This window comes from Phyllobates terribilis, unplaced genomic scaffold, assembly GCF_046119375.1.
Source record: "Phyllobates terribilis strain yellow unplaced genomic scaffold, ASM4611937v1 Scaffold_17__1_contigs__length_24005725, whole genome shotgun sequence".
In the NCBI taxonomy this organism is placed as follows: domain Eukaryota; kingdom Metazoa; phylum Chordata; class Amphibia; order Anura; family Dendrobatidae; genus Phyllobates; species Phyllobates terribilis.
In genome coordinates this window covers 11660300-11684650 of record NW_027362777.1, presented here as the reverse complement: position 1 = coordinate 11684650, position 24351 = coordinate 11660300, and the positions used below count along the sequence as shown (strand labels likewise).

General features: G+C 42.6%; 1 protein-coding gene across 1 annotated transcript in view; it reads right to left on the bottom strand.

Annotated features, from left to right (window-relative positions):
- The window catches only part of LOC141176191 (uncharacterized), a 183913-nt gene that overhangs the window by 157231 nt on the left and 2331 nt on the right, over positions 1 to 24351 (bottom strand). The window contains exon 4 of the mRNA XM_073660184.1: positions 14033 to 15330. Within this exon, the coding sequence (XP_073516285.1) occupies positions 14033 to 15330 (1298 nt within the window). The remainder of the gene's footprint in view (positions 1 to 14032; positions 15331 to 24351) is intronic.

The window sequence follows — 24351 nt, the reverse complement described above, 5'->3', positions numbered from 1 at the left end:
TCCTTTACAGCGCTAAAAATCCAGCTATTTAAAACTGTGGTTTGTCCGTCACACGGATTACATATAATTGCGCTGAAAATACTGCCATTTTTGGTCTCCATTCAAATTTTTTTTCAGTGTGTCAGCAAAGTTATTGGCATCGGTTTGCTGTTTAAAATAGTTACCTACAGGCCAGGTATTTAAAACTGTGGTTTCTCCATCACATGGATTGCTTATAACTTCGCTCCAAATTCAACCATTTGTAGTGAGCGTGGAAGATATTGTCCTCCATTTAAAATGGGCAAGGCGCGTGGCAAGGGACGGGGAACTGGACGTGATGGTGATGGTGCATGCCGAGACAGTGGGCAAGCTGAAATTGTGCCACAACAAACACCCAAATCTTATCGCCTGACCTTCCTGTCCCAATTCCTAGGGGACCGCAGCACACCACTATTGAACCCAGAGCAGTGTCAAAAGGTTGTTGGTTGGATAGCGGATAATGCTTTCAGTCACTTAGCCACCACCACCATCATGTCTTCCACACGGTCAAGTCTCAGTAGCCATGAGTCTGGACCGCATATTCACCCTGATCCTCCTTCCTCCCACCAGGCCGAGTGCCCAGAGACAAATGATCCCACACTTGGACACTCTGAAGAGCTGTTCACTTTTCCATTTATAGATTCAGGCCTCTCGCCCGGTCAACTTGAAGTGGGGCAAGAGGAGGTCGCAGGTAGCGATACCCAAATATTTGAGCAGCCACGGTCACATGAAGGCTACGGTGGGAAAGTGTCACAAGAGGTGGACGATAATGAGACACAATTGCCAGAAAGTCAGGAGGAGGAACAGGGTGCGGAAGTGGAAGATGAGGTGGTGGATGATATAGTAACTGACCCAACATGGCAGGAGGACAGGAGCATACAGGTGGAGGGAGGCAGAGTACCCCAACAGGCAGGAAGAAGCAGTGTGGTGGCCGCAGACAGAAGGCAGGCAACCGCTCCCCATAACACCAGCACGAAGGAAGTTGCCAGTACAACTGTTAGGTCTTCCCGAGTCTGGTTGTTTTTTAAAGACTCCGCCGACAACCCCCAAAAGGCTATTTGCACCACCTGCCAGGCCAGCATCAGCAGGGTTGGCAAAACTAGCAGCCTGACCACCACCAGCATGATCAGGCACATGGCAGCAAAGTACCCGACTTTGTGGGCCGAACCCCCGGGACAAGGAACAGTGTCAGCGGGTGGCACCATTGACTCTTCCGCTGTTGTGCTTGCAAGCCAATCCCCTGTCCATGGTGCATGCGAAGATGCCTCCTGCCCTGCACCTGTCGTTGCACACTCTCAAGTAGCAGCATCAGGAAGCACGTCCTTGTCCCAGCGCAGCGTTCAGTTGTCCATACCTCAGTCCTTGGAACGCAAGCGCAAATATGCAGCCAACGCCCCACAGGCCACAATACTAAATTCCCACATTACACGACTGCTTGCGCTCGAAATGTTGCCTTTTATGCTCGTGGAGACAGAAGGATTCCGCAACCTGATGGCGGCAGCCGTCCCTCGGTACCCGGTCCCCAGCCACCACTATTTCTCCCGGTGTGCCGTCCCCACATTACACAAGCACGTGTCCCAAAACATTAGCCGTGCCCTCAACAACGCAGTTACCGGGAAAGTCCACCTAACCACGGACACGTGGACAAGTGCTTGTGGGCAGGGACGGTACATCTCGCTGACGGCACACTGGGTTAATATAGTGGAAGCCGGGACCCAGTTGGACCTTGGGACAGAACATGTCCTCCCGATGCCAAGGATTGCGGGCCCTAGGTCAATCAGGGTTGCCCCCACAGTCTACAGCTCCTGCACATCAGCCTCCTCTTCAGCCTCCATCTCCGAAATGACCACATCGGTCACAAGCTAGAAGCACTGCAGCACTGCCTCGGCCAAGAGGAAACAGGCTGTGCTGAAGCTAATATGCTTAGGTGACAAACCGCACAATCCTGAAGAGTTGTGGACAGAACCTACAGCCAGTCATGGTCATGTGTGACAATGGCCGGAACCTGGTGGCGGCTCCGAGGCGAGGCGAGCTCACACACGTACCATGCCTGGCCCATGTGCTTAACCTCGTGGTTCAGTGGTTTCTCAAATCCTACCTGGAGCTGCTGGATCTGCTTGTTAAAGTACGCCGCCTGTGTGCCCATTTTAGAGACTCACCTACAGCTTCCGCCCATGCCGTGTTTCAGCAGTATTTTCAGCTTCCGGCTCACAGACTGGTGTGTGATGTCCCCACGCATTGGAACTCTACACTGCAGATGTTGGGAGGATTTGTGAGCAGAAGAGGGCCGTTGTTGATTACCAGCATCAACAAGGCCGTTGGTATTCAGTTCAGACTCCACACATAAGACCTCAGGAGTGGACATGGATGTCAGACATATGTACCATCCTCCAAAACTTTGAGGACTCCACTAAGATGGTGAGCGATGATGATGCCATAATTAGCGTCACCATCCCTCTTCTCTGCCTTCTGAAATGACCTCTGCTCACAATCAAAGAGGATGCATTGCAGGCGGAGCACGATAATATGGATCAAGGAATCATACAGGGTGATTACACACAGCCCAGCCTCATCTCATCCCAATGTGGATTGGGTGACAATGAGGAAGAGGAGGAGGAGGAAGAACAGGAGCTAGTAGTACCGCTATAGACGGTACTACCTGCACAGCTGTAATACCGTCTGTTCAGCGTGGATGGCCAGAGGACAGAGAGGAGGAGGAGGAGGAGAGCATGGTCAGTCATCCTTTTGGTGAGGACTCGGAAGTCTTGCCTGTTAGCAGTCTGGCACACATGGCTAAGTTTATGTTACGCTGCCTTTCCCATGACCCTCGCGTTTTCAAAATTTTGGGTGACTGTCATTACTGGTTGGTGACACTTCTAGACCCACGCTACAAGGAGAACTTTATATCTCTTATTCCTGAGGCGGACAGGTCTACAAAAATGGGGCTGTACCAGAAGGCCCTTGTTGCAGAACTATTAAAAAAATTCCCATCTGAAAACGCTGGCGGCAGAGGTCACAGTTCGCTGGACAACCAAGGACTACAGGAGAGACACAACTTCAATCCAGCAGAGGCAGGGAAACACTGTCAAAGTTCTGGGAGAATTTTCTCAGCCCCTCCCATCGCACAGGCCCTGAGATGCAGGGTACTCTCACAAGGAGTGCAAAGTTTGGGAAGATGCTGAGGGAGTGCTTTACCGACCGTACCAACGTCCTCCGTGATTCCTCTGTGCCTTATAATTATTGGGTATCCAAGCTGGATATGTGGAATGAACTGGCTCTCTACGCCTTGGAGGTCTTGGCCTGCCCTGCCACCAGCGTTTTATCAGAGCGGGTTTTTAGTGCCGCTGGTGGAATTATAACTGATAAGCGCATCCGCCTGTCAACTGAAAATGCTGACAGGCTGACTCTTATAAAAATGAACAAGGGCTTGATTGGGCCAGACTTCTCAACACCTCCGAATGATAGCAGTGTAACATAAACTCAAATCCAGTGTCTTTTTTCGTGAGGTGTATTCCCATGCATCTCCTCACACCCACACATGGGTATACGCTTCCTGATTTTGGCTATTTGCTCTTGTCCTCCTCTTTCTCCTCATCCTCCACCACCATATCACCAGGGTGACCGTGGTCCGTGATGCAACATCCACCTAATTTTTTTAAAGGGTGTTGTTTATGATGCCCGTAAAAAAAAAATGTATACAGTATGTTCATGTATACCCCCCAGGGGTAAATATTTGTCAGCCCATACACTTAGTGCATGGGCATTTCAAGTATAGGAGGCCCGCTCCTTTCTAATGGGAACATTTTTTTATGAGGCCCTCCTCCACGTCTCTTCCAAGGGGCATTGGAGTGCCTCCCAATTTTTGGCAGCCCTTGCATTCACTGCATAGGCAAACACAATGGGAGACCCACTTCCTAATAATGGGAACATTGTTTTCAGGAGGCCCTCTGACCTCTACATCTCTTCCAAGGGGCATTGGAGTGCCTCCAAATTTTTGGCAACCCTTGCATTCACTGCATAGGCAAACACAATGGTAGACCTACTTCCTAATAATGGGAACATTGGTTTCAGGAGGCCCTCCTCTAAGTCTCTTCAAAAGGAGTATTGGGGTGTGTCCAAATTTTGGGCAGCCCTGCCACTAACTGCATACGCAATAACAGTATAGGAGACCCACTATTTAGTAATGGGAACAATAAAGCATAGCCGGGTGATGGCTCTCTAAGAATAGTGAGGGCCGACTGCTGGTCCTTTAAGAATAGTAAAGGCCGCCTGATGGCCCTATAAAAATAGGCTTTGTGACTTTCAGAGTCCCTCCATCATAAATAAAATAGGATGTGTCTGATGATGTGTCACACACCACATGGCCCGATAAGGTTGTAAAATGTTAAAATGACATTACCTGGTGAATGCATTTGTCACGGTTGAAAGCAATGCAAAAGTGCAAAAATGCATCAAAAATGCTTAGTGTGAACATAGCCCAAGGTGTGGAGGAGTATTTTTGTTTTTGGTTATTTATTTTGCTTTACATACAAGTTATTACCCTGGAAAGGAAATTCCTTAACATATTTCCCAGGAAAATCCATTTTGGTTTCGTTTTTGTATGTTTTATTGTGAGTCCGCAATAGTGGCATAATACCTCTGACCACGTTGTTGACAGAAGTGACCTGGGAGTCAGAAATACTTCCAGGGGTCTTCCCCATGCTGTTCCCATGTTATTTGAGCACTGTTCCCATCGAAACTCTGCAGACCCCCGGGGGATCAGCCTGAAAAATGCTCGAGTTTCCCATAGACTTACATTGGGCTCATTGCTCGGGTTGAGTCCTCTGTATCTGTGTGAATAAAGTCCTCTGTATCTGTGTGAATAAAGTCCTCTGTATCAGTGTAAATAAAGTCCTCTGTATCAGTGTGAATAAAGTCCTATGTATCTGTGTGAATAAAGTCCTCTGTATCCGTGTGAATAAAGTCCTATGTATCTGTGTGAATAAAGTCCTCTATATGTATGTGAATAAAGTCCTCTGTATCTGTCTGAATAAAGTCCTCTGTATCCGTGTGAATAAAGTCATCAGTATCTGTGTGAATAACGTCCTCTGTGTCTGTGTGAATAAAGTCCTCTGTATGTGTGTGAATAAAGTCCTCTGTATCTGTGTGAATAAAGTTGTCAGTCTCCACGGATGATCCGCAGCCTCTGATGCATGCATAGTGAACATGGGATTTCTAGAGATCCCATCCATTATGTGTAGGGTAACATCTGGATGCTGCAGGTTTGACGCTGTATAAACATGCAGCATCAAACCTGCAGCGGCTCCTGATCGTGGCCATGTACCCAAACTCACCCGCAGCATGTAAATTTCTGTAGCGGACACGCTGGTCTATGCTGCAGATTTTGACCGATTGAAGTGTTATTATATGCGGTGGATTGACATGTACCGACAACAAAAGTGCGGCATTAGAACACCTCATTTTGGACGCAGCAAGAATATGCTGCATCCAAAGCGCTGCTTCTTGCTGTTCGTGGGGACGTAGCGGCTGTGATTAACAGCTGTGAGCTGTTAATAACAGCCAGGGACCATGTTTGCAAATAGCACTTTCCCAGGCTAAAAATAGCAGCTCGCAGCTGCCCCAGAAACTACATGAATAGAAATGCTAATGAAGATTGAAATGGAATTAGCTGACACCTAGCTCTTTTGTTTGGTGTTGACAAGGTGTCAAACAGACCCTTTCATGACCAAACCTAATTAAAGTAAAATTAAATAAAACACACAGAGTAAACAGTTTATTTGAAATACAACAGACACGTTCTTTAATCATTTAAATTATATACTCACCCCAGTTCTCACGGTAATCTGTAAAAAATACTTATTTTCGTATAATTTTCTATCGAGGACTTCTTATTAGATGTGATTGATCAAAAACTATATCACAATATTATTATGAAAAAAATGTATTGATTTATTCTCGGATTCTCCATTAAAAAGAATGATTGAAATAGTTACAAAGTGATTGTACATTTGTCCATAATTAGCTTAATTGTTAAGAGTCACCCATCTTTCCCTGGGATCCTGGATGGTAGATTGCGTCTGTCTGTGTCCAGCACGTGTCCGGATGACACCATGTGTCCGGGTGTCTCCTTAGGCCTACATCAGCAGCTGTTTTCTTCACACATAGATTCTTGTCCTGTGAAATGGCAAGATCCCCCCTCTCTCTAACATGGGCTTTTATAGCTGGTCATGTAACACCTGTTCTTCTGCATATGGCACTGAACTAAAAATACACAAATAGCACATGTCATCTAGAAACCCTAGCACGATGGCTGATGGAATCTTATGCAGTATATGGTACAGAATTCAGAATAAAATGAATATCCGTAATTAATATTTAACAATTCCCCCTTTTTGAGGATGACAGACATCAACTGAAATCCTCAAAGTAGATAGGTTCATCATTAGGATAACAGGATCATTTTTCTTTTCTTCTTCCTTGGCAATATCATTTAATGTCCATAATAATAATATTAATATCAATATCAGTTTATTGTTATATGTATTCAATAGCATAATGATATGAATTCATGTTATGGTAAGCCGTGACTAATATTCATTTAATATGTATAATTATACTTCCCTAAATTTAAATCGAAGCAATCACAGGTCCAATCGTGATCATCTGATGTCATCGGGTCTTCGTCTCGTCTTCTTCTTGGTTCTTTTATAACACAGTCTTTAGATGAAAACTCCTTTGAAATAAATGACAGCGTGTAGCTATTGTACAGTCCATAATTGTATTCATTATTGTTCAGTCCATAAACTGTTCTCTTTATTAGAAAGATCATGTGTCAATTGATAAGAAAACAAAGTCCATGGATGAAATGTAGCTTTAATATCTGTGCAGTGTCACCTGGACTTACATTGGATTGTCTTTGGATAATTCTGGAATCCTCCGTGTCATCCGCACTGGTCTCGTGTCACTTTTGGAACAGATGTGACATCTTTAGTCAGCAAAGCAGGGGTTAGCTTGACACTTCCCAGCTTTATATAGCACCATAACCAGTACTCAGTCCTTAATGTACAGGGCACATATGTCAGGCTGGCAGCTTTCTGACACTCCTTCATTATTCAGCAGCTTTCATGTGATAGGAAACCACTGGAATGTGATGAAAACTTGAACACAACCCAGTTCATATAGGATCATCGTCCTCTGTAGTCGTGGTTATCAGTGGTGTGAATGCAGGGGCGTACATAGAAGTCATGGGGCCCCATAGCAGAAGCTCTAATTGGCCCCCCCCCACCAAAAAAAAAAAAAAAAAAATATTTGTCTGTGTCACAGAAGAGCAGATCTCATAACTTTCCAGCCTTTACATAGTAATTTTCCTCCTTTTGAAGTAGTAGATTCCTCTTTCATTGCCCCATAAAGTATGATGCCAACAAAAGTGCCCCCCAAACACAGTATGATACCCCCATGGTGCATTCCTCCACATTAGCCTCCATACACTCTCATGGCCCCCACACAGCTCTCCAAACAGTATAATGGACCCCACACACACCTTCACACTGTATAATTGCTTTCATACAGTATAATGGCCCCCCCCCACATAGCCCTCAAATATTATAATGGCCCAACATAGCCTTCCATATAGTATAATACACCACCGATAATCGTCCATATAGTATAATGCGCCCCCATAATCCTCCATATAGTATAAGGCTGCCCCATAATCTTCCATATAGTATAATGCTCCCCCCATATAGTATAATGTGCCCCCCATAATCCTCCATATAGTATAATGAACTTCATATTGTCCTCCATAGAATATAATGCACTGCCCATAGTCCTCCATACAGTATATTACACACCCCATAGGGTAAAATGCAGCCCATATAGTATAATGCCACAGTCCTGCATTATTATGGGCACCACGTACTCACTGATTTTAAAATACTGTATATTTTAAATAAGCCGACCCGAAAATAAGCCGAGGCCCCTAATTTTACCACATAAAAATGGGAAAACCTATTGACTTGAGTATAAGCCTAGGATGGGAAATGCAGCAGCTACTGGTAAATTTCCCCATCCTGGTATGTGTGGCCCCCTCAATCCCACAATCCCTGGTATGTGTGGCCCCCACAATCCCTGGTATGTGTGGCCTCCTCAATCCCCAATCCTGGTATGTGTGGCCTCCTCAATCCCCCAATCCTGGTAAGTGTGGCCTCCTCAATCCCCCAATCCTGGTAAGTGTGGCCTCCTCAATCCCCCAATCCTGGTATGTGTGGCCTCCTCAATGCAAGTATCCTGGTATGTGTGGCCTCCTCAATTCCCAATCACTGCACACATAAAACAATAAACACTTATACTCACCTTCCTTCCTCACCTCTGCTCCATCGCTGAGTCCTGTCTGCAGCAGCTCATGTCGGCATCTGAGCAGCGCGCGCTCTCAGTTGCTGAGGTGAGCTGCTGCTGCTGCCGGCACATTCACTCCTCTCCACGCCGGGACTATGTGCGTGAATATGCTTCCTCTTTAGCAGCGGGCACTGACAGGAGCCGCGGCTCAGCGCTCCTCCGTGCCCACTGCTGAAGAGAATGAATATTCCCTCTTCTCCATTTCCATGGGCGTGGAGAAGAGGGAATATTCATGTTCCTTTAACAGCGGGCACATGTAGTAGCTGCGGCAGGGGCTACTGCGTGTGCCCTGCTCCTCCACTGCCGCAACCCGCTCCTCTGCCGCCGCAACCTCCTACTCACCTATCCTCCTCGTTCCCAGGCTGCTTGGGGAACGCCACTGTGTGAATGTATTTGACACAGTCTATTATAACACTCAGCATTCACAACATCTTTAACTTCTGAGATTTCCGGATATCGGTTGCTTCTTCTTGTAACTTTTGAGAGTCTCTATGATTTTTAAATATGAAAGTCTTTATTAAGATAGAATTCATAATTGCGATGTCTTGATTGAAGTCTTCATTCCCTAATCTGATACCAAATCTGGCAATTTTCCTAACCTATAATATCACAGCGTACCATAGCAATCAGTAATATCCATCTAATTATTATCAAAAGATTAAAATAAATTATGTTAGGAATAATAAATAATTAATTATTAATCAAGTTCTTAATGTGATAGAATATTTTTGTGCCATAGGTGTAATTACCTTTTCCAACCCATAGGTGTCAGTGTGTTTTGAAACAACAAGTGTTTATATCTTTATTAAACCAATAATACCAAAGAATGTATACTCATGAACCAAAATGAATAAATATAAGAATGAATGAATGCAAGAATGACTTGTTGTGTTTACTCAGAAAATTGAAACATTTTTTCTTCTTATATTGGAACCATATCATTGTATTTAATGAAGCAATATTCTTGTACTAGGCATTACTTTATTAAATATTAATGTGCTTTCTCAATTGAGATATTGAGCTGAAATAAAATAAAAAAATGAGAATTAAAAATGAAAAATGGAAAAATAAGAAAGTAAGAATAAAATGTAAAAATGAAGATTAAAATTAAGACTAAAAATAATAATAATAATAATAATGCCTTTTTATGTTAATTACAAATGCAGAGTAATTATATTCTCCATAAAAATACTCTTATATTTCAATTATCTGGATGATTTCATATTTGTCATAACCTTGTATTACCAAAAATGATTAAATTATGCAGCTTTGCATATAACCCCTTCTTTGTTATACCATTGTACCTTATTACTATTTTTCCTTTATTAAAAATTTGTGAAAAATAAGTATCGATCAAATTTAATTATGTAATCAGGATCAAAAACACATTCCCCCTTAAGGCCAAAAAATATTATTTTAGAAAATAATTTATATATCAGAACCAAATTAAAAATAATTATTCTTCTATAAATATTTTTCATAAATTTCATATCAATGTGTAGCATATATTTGTCTGAAGAGATGTGTACATATTTAGGTAACCATTAAAAAATAATAACCTTGAATACTATAAAATTATCATTTGGAAAAATTATTGTAAATGTAAATTTGCTTTATAAACCATTTTGATGTGTGGTTGCCCTTATCCACTATTAGCTAAATCAAGAAATAATAATTACCAAAGAAATATAGAAATGTATATATATACAGTACAGACCAAAAGTTTGGACACACCTGCTCATTTAAAGATTTTTCTGTATTTTCATGACTATGAAAATTGTACTTTCACACTGAAGGCATCAAAACTATGAATTAACACATGTGGAATTATATACTTAACAAAAAAGTGTGAAACAACTGAAAATATGTCTTATATTCTAGGTTCTTCAAAGTAGCCACCTTTTGCTTTGATGACTGCTTTGCACACTCTTGGCATTCTCTTGATGAGCTTCAAGAGGTAGTCACCGGAAATGGTTTTCACTTCACAGGTGTGCCCTGTCAGGTTTAATAAGTGGGATTTCTTGCCTTATAAATGGGGTTGGGACCATCAGTTGTGTTGTGCAGAAGTCTGGTGGATACACAGCTGATAGTCCTACTGAATAGACTGTTAGAATTTGTATTATGGTGAGAAAAAAAGCAGCTAAGTAAAGAAAAACGAGTGGCCATCATTACTTTAAGAAATGAAGGTCAGTCAGTCCGAAAAATTGAGAAAACTTTGAGTGTCCCCAAGTGCAGTTGCAAAAACCATCAAGCACTACAAAGAAACTGTCTCACATGAGGACCGCCCCAGGAAAGGAAGACCAAGAGTCACCTCTGCTTCTAAGGATAAGTTTATCCGAGTCACCAGCCTCAGAAATCGCAGGTTAACAGCAGCTCAGATTAGAGACCAGGTCAATGCCACACAGAGTTCTAGCAGGAGATACATCTCTTCAACAACTGTTAAGAGGAGACTTTGTGCAGCCGGCCTTCATGGTAAAATAGCTGCTAGGAAACCACTGCTAAGGACAGGCAACAAGCAGAAGAGACTTGTTTGGGCTAAAGAACACAAGGAATGGACATTAGACCAGTGGAAATCTGTGCTTTGGTCTGATGAGTCCAAATTTGAGATCTTTGGTTCCAACCACCGTGTCTTTGTGCAACGCAGAAAAGGTGAACGGATGGACTCTACATGCCTGGTTCCCACCGTGAAGCATGGAGGAGGAGGTGTGATGGTGTGGGGGTGCTTTGCTGGTTACACTGTTGGGGATTTATTCAAAATTGAAGGCATACTGAACCAGCATGGCTACCACAGCATCTTGCAGCAGCATGCTATTCCATCCGGTTTGCGTTTAGTTGGACGATCATTTATTTTTCAACAGGACAATGACCTCAAACACACCTCCAGGCTGTGTAAGGGCTATTTGACCAAGAAAGAGAGAGATGGGGTGCTACGCCAGATGACCTGGCCTCCACAGTCACCCGACCTGAACCCAATCGAGATGGTTTGGGGTGAGCAGGACCACAGAGTGAAGGCAAAAGGGCCAACAAGTGCTAAGCATCTCTGGGAACTCCTTCAAGATTGTTGGAAGACCATTTCCGGTGACTACCTCTTGAAGCTCATCAAGAGAATGCCAAGAGTGTGCAAAGCAGTCATCAAAGCAAAAGGTGGCTACTTTGAAGAACCTAGAATATAAGACATATTTTCAGTTGTTTCACACTTTTTTGTTAAGTATATAATTCCACATGTGGTAATTCATAGTTTTGATGCCTTCAGTGTGAATGTACAATTTTCATAGTCATGAAAATACAGAAAAATCTTTAAATGAGAAGGTGTGTCCAAACTTTTGGTCTGTACTGTATATTATATAGATAATACTTATTTATGTATCATAATTTTCTCAGAATTAAATATATTTGTGTACCTTCACATAAAGAAACATTTTTTTTCAAACATACATGAAATGAGGCCTCTGTCACACAAATCACCCTTAGCAGATGAAGTAAATGAGCAGCTGCTATTTTACTCTGACATTCACAAATTTGTTGAACCATACATTCCACATACAAAGGTATGAACATATATATATATATATATATATATATATATATTTATTTATTTAACCCAATTTTTTTTGTATCCTAATTTATCAATGCACATTGTAAACTATTAAATGTAATATCTTAATATTTCTTTGAATATTCCCTAAGTACATATAATATGATATAATATTTTTCTGAAATTTAGGACACTTGAAAAAAAAAATTGCTCTTGACTTGCTAAAATAGAAATGTCTTAGATTCTTTTTTTTTACTGGCTACCAGGTTTAAATTACACCAACTAAAAATAGGATGAATGGAAATCCATATTATTTGCTCAAAGTTCAAAGGCTGCAGCTGTCACACACATTATGCTGTAAAGTTACTTTAGTTATAAAGCACAAATAATTCATGCACAAAAAATATTAGCAGCACAAAAGATCTAATTAATAAGTGTTACACATAATATAGTTCAACTAGTTATGTTATTATTTTAAAATGTTATACACATAAAATCATGCAATTTTTTCCAACTTCCCGTGTGAATAAAGAAATAAACCAATTTTAGAGTTGTTTGATCAAATCCTGCTTTGGAATGAAAACTCTAAGGGTACATATAAGATAATATTAAATATCAAATTCATGCAGAAACATAATTATTTAAATATCTTATGCATATATTGATTCTAATGTAATCCAAAATATTGCCGCTTTAATTTATATATGACGTTCTAATTTGTTAATTTATTTTTAATTATTACAATAAATATATATAAATACAATTATATACAATCTCTACTGTATACAAGTGTATATATATATATATATATACAAAAACTATATAACTTCACAATTTTACTGTATAAAATAATAAATAACTAATGATACATTGTAATACTTTTATACAACATATAATTACAGTTTTTCCTTAGCCACTCCCTAAACCAATTATGTCTCTTGTCAAAAATCTCCAGAAAAGCTCTATTTAGAAAAGACATTTTTCTATCTTTTAAAAGCTCAGATAATTGCCTGTTCTTCAGTCTACATTCCATGATGTCATTGTGATCTGGTCGTCTCACCTGCCTCTGTCTGTCTATTTCGGCCATTTTGTTTTTTAGAGAGAAGTCATAGTTTTGAATTTTTAACTCTTTCTGAAGAAATTGACTTTTGAATCATCTGATATGGCTTGTAACATATATGAAATCTTCTACATATTTTATACATTTCATTTTGAGGATGAGTCATTGCACGCGGCACCCCCGCCGATCAGCTGTTATCGGTGCCGGCAGCGGCTACCGCCCTCCAGAAGTCCTTACCTGTGCCGCTTGGCCCTCCATCTGTAGTGGCCGCCGTGGGGTACTTCGCATCCGCCTTCCATTCAATTGAATGGGAGGCTGATGTGCAGTTACAAGCGGCGGCCACTACAACTTGACGGCCAAGCACTGCAGATAAGGACTTCCAGCCGGCAGCAGCCGCCACCTGCACAGATAACAGCTGATCGTCAGGGGAGGCACGTACGGGACCCCAACCAATAATACATTGATGCCCTATCCTTATGTGTGCCCCCGGAACGCAAGTTGTGGCACCAATGGAACAGTGCCAGATCGGGACCTGTATATGAGTGTTTTTATTTTAACAAGGCCAAACATGAGGAATGAGAAATAGTTGTCCTAGTAGTGGACAAACCCTTTAAGAAGATACAATTTTCGGTTAAAAATGAAAAAGGCTTCTCCCCTGTGTGAGTTCTCGGAAGTTTAATAAGAGTTGATTTCCGTGTAAAACATTTCCCACATTAAGAACATGAAAATGACTTCTCCCCTGTGTGAGTTCTCTGGTGACTAAGAAGTGATGATTTCTTCACAAAACATTTTCCACATTCTGAACACGAAAAAGGCTTCTCCTCTGAGTGAATTCTCTGGTGCTTAACCAAATCTGATTTCTGGCTAAAACAGTTTCAACATTCGAAACAGGAAAAAGACTTCTCCCCTGTGTGATTTCTCTGATGTCTGATAAAACGTGATTTCAATTTAAAACATTTTCCACATTCTGAACAAGAAAAAGGCTTCTCTCCTGTGTGGGTTGTCTGGTGGTTATCAAGATGCACTTTCTGTTTAAAACATTTCCCACATTCTGAGCAAGAAAAAGGCTTCTCCCCTGTGTGAGTTCTCTGATGTCTGATTAAACTTGATTTATTTGTAAAACATTTTCCACATTCTGAACAAGAAAAAGGCTTCTCCCCTGTGTGACTTCTCTGGTGATTAACAAGATTTGTTTTCTGGTTATAACAATTTCCACATTCTGAACAGGAAAAAGGCTTCTCCCCTGTGTGGGTTCTCTGGTGACTAACCAAATCTGATTTCTGGATAAAACATTTTCCACATTCTGAACAGGAAAAAGGCTTCTCCCCTGTGTGAGTTCTCTGGTGATTAATCAAATCTGATTTCTGTTTAAAACATTTCCCACATTCTGAACAGGAAAAAGGCTTCTCTCCTGTGTGAGTTCTCTGGTGCTTAAGCAAATCTGATTTCTGGCTAAAACATTTCCCACATTCTGAACAGGAAAAAGGCTTCTCTCCTGTATGAGTTCTCTGGTGATTAACCAAAGCTGATTTCTGGATAAAACATTTTCCACATTCTGAACAGGAAAAATGCTTCTCCCCTGTGTGAGTCATCTGATGTCTAATAAAACTTGAATTATCTGTAAAACATTTTCCACATTCTGAACAAAAAAATGGCTTCTCTCCTGTGTGAGTTGTCTGATGGTTATCAAGATGCACTTTCTGTTTAAAACATTTCCCACATTCTGAACAGGAAAAAGGCTTCTCCCCTGTGTGAGTTCTCTGATGTCTGATTAAACTTGAATTATCTGTAAAACATTTCCCACATTCTGAGCATGAAAAAGGCTTCTCCCCTGTGTGAGTTCTCTGATGTCTGATTAAACTTGAATTATCTGTAAAACATTTTCCACATTCTGAACAAGAAAATGGCTTCTTCTGTGTGTGACTTCTCTGGTGATTAACAAGATTTGATTTCTGGTTAAAACATTTCCCACACTTGAAACAAAAAAATCTATTCTCTGCTGTGTGAATGTTTTGATGTGTAAGAAAAGACTTTTCAAGGAAAAAACTATTTCCATATTCTGAACAGAAAAATGGCTTCTTAGCTTTAGGAGCAGTTTGTTTTTTAATACTTATTTCGTGACTTTGATTTTCCTTAGTGTTCGGTAATGAATCAGAAGACAGGACCTGTTTCAAAGTATCAGATGATTGATCTTTGCTGTGAAGGGATAATGGTAAATCTGGAGTAATGGCATTCACTTCAATTGTATCCTGTGTGATCTCAAGGTCATCTGATTTAAAAATTGAAGATGTCAGCTGTTCCTCTGATCTCCTGGTACAGTCATCTGCCAAGAAGAAAACCAAGAAAAAAATCAGCCTTACTAACACCAAATCAGATAACAAATGCACTAGCATTTTAGTGTTTCTTGCGTGTACTGGGGTGTCTGTCTATGTGGGGTGCACTTATATAGTGCTAGGCAGCCCTCCTGATCTAATAGTATGGGCAACATCACTAGTCACTCTCCACAAGGAGAAATGTTACCCCTTAGACCTCAGTCCAGAGCCTCTCATCTATCCAAATCAGTTCTCATACTTTGCACTGACGAGGGCCAACAGCCCGAAACTCCGCGTCTGCAAATTAAGATTCTGATTTGGCTTTTATCCTAAGTCATATTGCACGACTCGTTAAAGGGTTGATTGCGACTTGTAAGATTGCTGCTTCCAATAGGTGGCGCTATAGAGTTCAAGTCCTCTTTTTCCCTGAAGAGGCAATTTGCATATTAAATTTCCCATAAGAGCATTGCTTGGTGAATAAGTCTCCTTACCTTGACGTGCCAGAGCTGGTATCTCACTCTCTGCAAGGAGAAACATTACCCCTTAGACCTCAGTCCAGAGCCTCTCACCTAGCCAAATCAGTTCTCATACTTTGCACTGACGAGGGCCAACAGCCTGAAACACCATGTCTGCAAATTGAGATTCTGATTTGGCTTTTATCCTAAGTCATATTGCATGACGTGTTAAAGGGTTGATTGTGACTTGCAGGATTGCTGCTTTCAATAGGTGGCGCTATTGAGTCCTAGTCCTCTTTTTCTCTGAAGAGGCAATTTGCATATAGGCTAAGCCAGACACTGTGCATCAAACCTGCCTGTGTGACTGGCGTCCTATGCAAGCTTCATCTGTGTGCATCTTTAATACTAAGTAATCACCCTCTCCATGAATTGGTAGGTTTGTGAGTAGTTGCTCCATAAAGTATTTTGCACCTGTGCTGCCCCCCACACCCCTTTATCATGGGGGTCTGTGGCATCCTGCTAGTGCATCTGTTATATGATTTGGTGTTGGTAAGGCTGTATCTTTTTCTGTGATTTTTGTTATATTTTGCCTTATGTTAGCCGTCATTATTCACCAGGACAATAACAGTTCACAGTCTAATAGAAAACCTCATAAGATGAACCAGTAGAGCCGTGGTGTTCAACTGTTTGTTCATTCTGTCTCCCAAATATAAAAAGCCACCAAACAATGTTATGTAGGTGAAATAATATCAATAAAAACTTCTACTCATCTCACAAAAAACAAGTCCCCACTCAAGGACTGTCAATCTGTCCATCTGTCAATGGAAAACCAGAGGTTTCCACATTATTAGTGGCTCAAAGGCTTTTGAAAAGCAACATGGCTTCCATAAACTAATCCAGCAATATCCACTCTCCCAAAGTCAAATCTCCCCCTCGTTTCTGAGCCTTGCAGTGTGCCCAAAACACATTTAGCATCCATGTATTTGGAATTACTATAGTGAGAAGAACCCACTTAATTTACGGTGTGTGTCTCCTGGAGCACAATCTGGGCACTATGTGTTCGGTAATGAAATTATATATTTGTAATTTTCACTCTCCATCATCCACTGCGTGCTAATTTCCGGAAAGTGCCTGTGGAATCAAAATAGTCACTACTCCTATAGATTATTTCACTGAAGGTTATAATTTCCAAAATGGAGTCACTTTATGGGAATTTGTACTGTTCTGGTTTTCTGCAATTTGGTCACATTAGGGTTTCTGTAAATGGTGGGTCCCATCTCCTCTGTGATCTGCTCCAGCGACGTCAGCTTCTCTCACCAGGAGCCGTCTTATTCATCCTGCAGGCGGCGCTGGTCATGGAGGAGACGTCAGAACCAGAAGCTACTAGGCGGTACAGCTTCTGTCCAGCCACTAAGATTAGGGTATCTGGGACCTGTAGTACCATCCAGTCTGGCAGTATGGGTGTGTGCTGTCCACCTGGAGTAATCTGCTCCGTGCTTTAGCCAATTGGAAAGCACCACACCCTGCTAAAGCTCAAAGCATATTGCCGGAAGCTAAAACACAGCCAAATAGGGCAGCAGTGTGTACCTGCCCAGATCTTCAGAACTAAATGCACTACTAGGGTGCTGCAAACCCACATAAAGATGGCGGCTACACAGGTGCAGAATACTAATGAGACAATCACTCACAACCTACCATTTCATGGAGGGGGTGACTGCGTAGTATTTGAATTGCACAAGAAAAGGCTTGTATATGGAGCTGTTCACACTTGGATAATGCACAGTATCCGACTTACAGCCTATTAGTTACGGCCATACTATTAGATTAGGTGGGCTGCCCGGTACTATCCAAGTGCACTCCATGAGAACAGACACAGTTTACAATGCCCGCACTGATGGGCCTGGCTGCACCCTGGGATAAAAAAGTGCAAAAATGCATATGTATAATATATGGATAGTACCGGGCAGCCCGCCTAATCTAATAGTATGGGCGTAACTAATAGGCTGTAAGCCGATACTGTGCACTACCCAAGTGTGAACAGCACCCTATACAAACCTTTTTGTGAGTAATTCAAATACTAAGCAGTCACCCCTCTATGAAATGGTAGGTTGTGAGTGATTGTAGGTTGGTTGTGAATGATTGTCTCATCAGTATTCTGCACCTGTGTAGCCGCCATCTGTATGTGGGTATACTGCACCTTGGTAGTGCATTTAGTTCTGAACATCTGGGCAGGTAAACATTGCTGCCCTTTTTTGCTGTGTTTTTTCTTAAATATTGGGGGAATTTTAATTCTTCTTAGTGTGGCTTTGCTTTTTGTGCATATTACCAGAAGCTGCCAGATACAGCCTTGTTCTCCTCTGGTTCAGTCCTCTGTGCTCAGCTCCCGGCTTGTGTATTTGCTTCCTGTTGTGACCTCGGCCCATTTACTGACTACTCTTGTGTGATTTTCTATTTTCATTGACCTCCATGTTGTGACCCGGTTAAGTGACTATTCTTCTTGCCATTTCACTCAATAGAACAGCAGGAAACACTGTGGCCCAAGCCTAGGGGTCTCTGTCTAAGTCCAAATCCATGTAGAGGGGTTAAAGGGTGATGAGCAAGGCAAACCCTGAGATCTGGAAAATGGAGTAGATGACGCCAAGCCTGTTTGTGGTAGCCATCTTTTGCGCTGCCAGGTGACCATGAACAGTGTCCCCAATATATTGTGTCTGCAAACTATTCGAGCAAGATCTATATTCAAATAGCTAAATGTCGCTCCTTCCCTTCTTAACCTGCCATGTGCCCAGACAGTAGTGTGTAACCGTATATAGGGGATTGTCGGATTCAAGAGAAGTTGGAAAATAATTTGTAAGGTCCATTTGTTTCCTATTATTCTTTGTGAAGAATTCCAAAGTTATCACCACATAAAGTGACACATGTCAGATTTGAAAAATGGGCCCAGATAGGAACACAAAACTGGCTACAAGAAGGGGTTAAATCAGAGTATTTTGGGCACTAACTACTGTAGTCAAAACTGTGACTATAGACAATAACACATCTACTGAAATGATCAAACTCAACAGTCTCCATCAGTAATAAATGAGTAACTAGCGGTGAAACCTCTCTCTGGTAATTGGAGTATGGGGCTCGGTGGCTCTTGAGAATCTAAACTCTTGTAAGGGACATTATTTTCTGTCAGATGAGTTTCAAGAAGAAATATTAGACACTCAAAGAGAACTTTTTATAATAATGCAGAGCTGAGGCGTCTTAAATTTAGCTTAGAGATATATCATGGCACAGGTGTAATGTTTTTTTGCTTAGTTTGTCACAATCCTGTTTGAAGTTAGTTTTAAAAAAAATTGAAAAGTCAGGATAAAGGGAAACTCTGCTGTTATTGTACAGAAATTCACACTTGGCCTCACCGCACATTTAATGTTGTCGATCATAAAAGTGAAGTTTGGCCAGAAAGACTGGACCTGGTCTTGTAGGGACCATATGAGCACATTTAGCAGCACAGAGGGGAGAGAAGGTAGATTCATCCAATAAGATATCAGGGATCTAGGAAGCCAACAACATCATTATCCTCCGCTTTCTCTTACAGATCCATCATAATATTTTACTTCAAGTGATTTTCTAACTTGTCATCAGGTAACGGTCAGCATCTTCTAATCCCAGGGGGGAGGTGGATCCTCCAGGTTGTAAGTTCTATAGAAAAGGGCTTTCAGTGCCCAAAATCATCTGAACAGTTTTGGGTGGAGGAGAATGTTGTGGTCTAGAGGCAAAATGGTGATCACACGATTGTGATACAGCCGGACTACACCACCGATAAAGCAGCCACAGCCGGTGACTAAGAAGAATCTGTGACTTCTCTGCATTTAGTGTTTACTAGTGATGAGCGAGTACCGTAATATTCGTAATCGCTATACTCGCTATATATATAGTACTTTGTAATAATTGCGTATTCGTTCAGAATAGCGAGTACAATGTAAGTCAATGGGAAATGCGAATAATTTTCTGCTGGACCCTACAAAGGGGCCTGAGGAGAAGATGATGGGAAAGTGAAATGGATGGGAAAGTGATGAAACAGAATGGGAAGAGCCTGAATGTGCCTGAATGCATTTCTGACTCACATATGGTTTCTGGGGATAAGTTTGTCGCAGTGTTACACCACTTTTACAGACACACAAGAACAACTACCAAACTTAACCTAAATAAGGCTAAATAAATCAGAGAAACCAAAAAATACCCCTTTTAGCGTTTGTTCACACATACTGTTGTGGCTTTTTTTTTCGCCTTTTATAATTGGGAGGGCCCTGACTTATACATTTTGTAGGTCCGTCTGTCATACATCATCTTTAGTGCGCTATTCCCCAGCACTTTACAAGCACAGCTAGAAAGTATCAGTATGTATGTAGAAATTTGACCTGAGAGGCCTCAGGTGGCTCTGTAACATGCGTTTTGGAGGGACAGCTATTACTTAGACATTTGGGCGGTCCCTCCATCATTGACAATCAGATAGTGGAATACACATTCCATAGCAGTTTACAATATGTTCATTGCAGCATTGGGCTTGACCCTCCTCCTCCACCACCATGTGAGACTCGGGCCCTAAATTCAAATGTTCAGATCGCCTGCAGTAAGCAGGAAAGCTGAGTTTTGTGAGAGCCCTTGTGTGGCCCTGTAACAAACATTTTGAAGTGCCCTCCTCTAGAAATTTTGGAGTTGCCTCTTGTGTACACTTGAGAGTGCCCTCACTTATTCATACTGTAGGGCCCTCATTATTATTTAACTAATTTAAGGGCAGAGACTACAGAGAAAATGGCCAAGATACATGGAGTACTAGAAGGTAGCAGTGAGTGCGGACTACGACCCTCAGGTATGGCTGAACTCAGTGAACCGTAAAAATAAAACTGCACTAGTCAACTCGATGACAAGCTCAAATATATCACTTGTGCAAGTCACTGGACAAAGTATTTATGGTGCCCCCCCTCCAGGATGGGTTGGTGAAGCTTCTTAGAGATTGGCTTAGAGATTTTGATTGTCAATATTCCCCAGATTATATAGCAGGAGAAGACTTATTGATACTGTACTACTTGGTCCAGTAGAATGTGCATCGTATTTCCAAAAATTACTCCTGGGGCTGGGGGCTGTGTCATAGGTGCAGGAAGATTGCATGACAAGGGCCTCCCTTGACAAACATTACCTACGATGGAGTATTGTAGTAGTTGTGATCCTCAATTTAAGTTTTCAGAGGGCCATCAGTCGGTCATCAATAATCAGTGTAAATTTCTATTGAATATGTATCCCCTATCTCACAATGTGACACAACCTGTGAGAAGGGCCTCCAATGACAAATATTAGTTTGGAAGGACTACTGTACATTCCAGATTTGTCCACTGCACAATGTGCATATGGTTTGTGAAAATTAGGCCTATTGGCTAAGTCATGGTTGACGCAGGAAGCCACCATCCCAAGGGCCTCCAATCACAAATAGTAGTTAGGTTGGAGTAGGAATACTGTCCTGGTTTGTCCACGGCACAATGTACATAGGATTTGTAAAAATTAGCCCTATTGGCTGTGTCCCGGTTGACTCATTATTTTGGCTGTGCCTTTGACAGCTAGCTTGGCTTGTGCCATCAACATCTGAAAATCTGTCAACAAAACCCAAAATGCCAAAAAAGCCTGTTGTTAAGGGACGTGGACGTGGTGTTGTCAGTGGTGCGCGAGAAGCCACTCAGTCTGTGTCAGGTCAGAAGAAGCTTGATGCATCCACAATGTTCCTGGAAAAAGTTCCCGGTCTGGAACGTAAACATGTGTGGAAGCCACAAGAGCGAGAGCAGATTCTGTCTTGGATAGCAGACAAGGCCTCTACGCATTTGTCAAGCAGCAACAAAACTTCCACGACCACACAGTCTACTGTGGATACACACAAGGCTGGCCCTTCCAATCCTGAAGCTGGTTCTCCTTCCTCCCACCATTATCAGTCACAGGAGACATATGACCCCAAGCTTGGCCACTCCGAGGATCTGTTTGGTACGTATCCTTTGGTTGGCTCTGGCCTATCACCATGCAGCATTGAAGAGGGACAAGAGGTGGCGGCGTGCGTTGATGCTCAAGTATTTTAGGACCTACAACCAGAAGAAAGCCACTTGGAGGAACGTCATTTACTGTCTCCAGAGGCGGAGGCTGATGATGATGAGACACAGTTGCCATCAGGTCAGCCTACAATATCAACTGGGAAGGACGATGAGATAGAAGACGAGGTGGTCGATGATGAGTCCACTGATCCGACCTGGACCATTGGCAGCAACACAGAGGAAGATGGACCAACACAGGCACCAAGGGGTCGTGGTTTGCCCAGAGTGAGTAAAAACTGGGTCAACTGTTCCCAAGAGCACCCCCGCTGTGCGCCAAGTCAGGGCAAGAGGGCGTTCAGCTGCTGTGTGGAATTTTTTTTTCTAAAAGTCCTTCAGAGAAAAACATTGTTGTCTGTAGCATCTGCAATACCAAGTTGAGCAGAGGCCAGGGCAAAGGCAACCTGAGCACAAAGAGTATGAGAAACCACATGGCAGCCAAGCAGCCGAGTAGGTGGACGGAACACCAAGGTACCAAATCTGCGTCTGCGGGTCAAACCAATAATAATAATACTCTTTATTTATATAGCAACAACCTATTCCGCAGCGCTTTACAATTCAGAGGTTCATATTCAACAGTCATAAGTAACATAGCTAAAGATAATATAATAATTAAAGGAAAAATAATGATGACCCTGCTCATAAGAGCTTACGATGTACAATGAGGTGGGGGGTGACACAAAGGACAGGGACTTATTTACAATGATGGTCCAGTCATCTTGAGGGGATGAGGGATAGACAAAGGTTGCATAAGCTGATCACCAGCCAGTATCTGTAGTGCTTTTGGGTTCCGTGGAAACTTATGCCATGTCGCCTGGGCTATGTCCTTCAGAATCTGCTGTTCAAGAAGCAGGCGCTCATACCTCCTGCCCACAAGCTGCAGTTGCTCACACGCAACAAACATCAACCACATCCACTTCCTTGTTCCAGCAAAGTGTCCAATTGTCCGTGCCTGAGAGCTTGGAAAGAATGCGTAAATGCCCAGCCACGCACCCACAGGTACAAATACTAAACTCGCACATTGCCAAATTGCTAGCTATGGAGATGTTGGGCTTGTGGGAACACAGTCTTCCATGATCTCTTGGCTGTGGCTGCCCCACGATACAGTGTTCCCAGCCGCCACTATTTTGCCCGATGTGTCGTCCCTGCGTTACACAAGCACGTGTTAAACAATCTGAACCATGCTCTCACCAACACCGTAACCGGGAAGGTCCACCTAATAACAGACACCTGGACAAATTGTTGTGTACAGGGATGATACATTTCTGTCATGCCACACTGGGGGAACCTGGTGGAGGGTGGGACAAAGGCGCAAACTGGAACATCACACATCCCACCCACGCTAAGAATAGCGGTTCCAACTTCTGTCAGGGTCTCCACCTATTCAAATTCCACTTCCTCTCTCCCCTTCTCCTGCTCCTAATCCTCTGCTGAATTATTCTCCCCATCACTGCCAAGCTGGGACCTGTGCAGTAGTGCATCGGCAAAGTGGCAAGACGCTCTGCTGAAGCTGATCTGTTTAGGTCAGAAAGCACACACTGCAACAGAGCTGCGACAAGCTGTAAAACAACAGACCAATCAGTGGCCTCCGGTCGTCTGCGATAATGGGCGTAACCTGGTGGCGGCTTTAAAGATCGGCAAGCTGGTACACGTGCCATGCATGGCTCACGTGCTGGACATAGTTGTTCAGAAATTTCTGAAAACTTTCCGTGACTTCCTGTACCTACTTGAGAAGGTGAGCCATATTAGCGCCCATTTCCGCCATTCCTCTACTGCTTTTGCTGCTTTTACAGTGCTGCATAAGCGGTTGAATTTGCCAAGTCACCGACTCATTTGCGGCCTGCCCACGCGGTGGAACTCCACCTATCTTAGGTTTGCGAGGATTAGTGAACAGCAGAGGGCAGTAGCTGAATACCAGCTTCAGTATACAGGTCAGACTGAGAGTCAGCCACGACACATAACATCTGTTGAGTGGGTGTGGATCGCTGACATTTGTGAGGTTGTTGAGAACTTTGAGTACTGCACCAGCCTTGTGAGCAGCGATCAGGCTATTATCAGCGTAACCATCCCGCTACTGTGTCTCTTGAAACAATCACTGCATAATCTCAAAGAGAAAGCTTTAAGTGCCCAGAATGTTGATATGGAGCCAGATTTCCCAATGGGTGATACTACCCAGCCCAGCCAATATTCTGAGGCAACATTTGGTGAAGAGGGGGGAGGATGAGGAGGGAGAGGACTTGTTTTTCTGTGCTACCGAGGGGTAATGCTACAGAGGGGACACCCAACCCAAGCTTCATGTCTGCCCAGCCTGGATGGGCTGGAGAGGAGGAGGTGGTGGAGGAGGAGGAGGCGAGTCAGCGTGAGGAGAGGGTGGGTACTGTTTCTACTGTTGGGGACACAGAACATTTGCCTTTTTGCAGCTTGACCCACATGGCACAGTTCATGTATAAGTATCTGTGGCAAG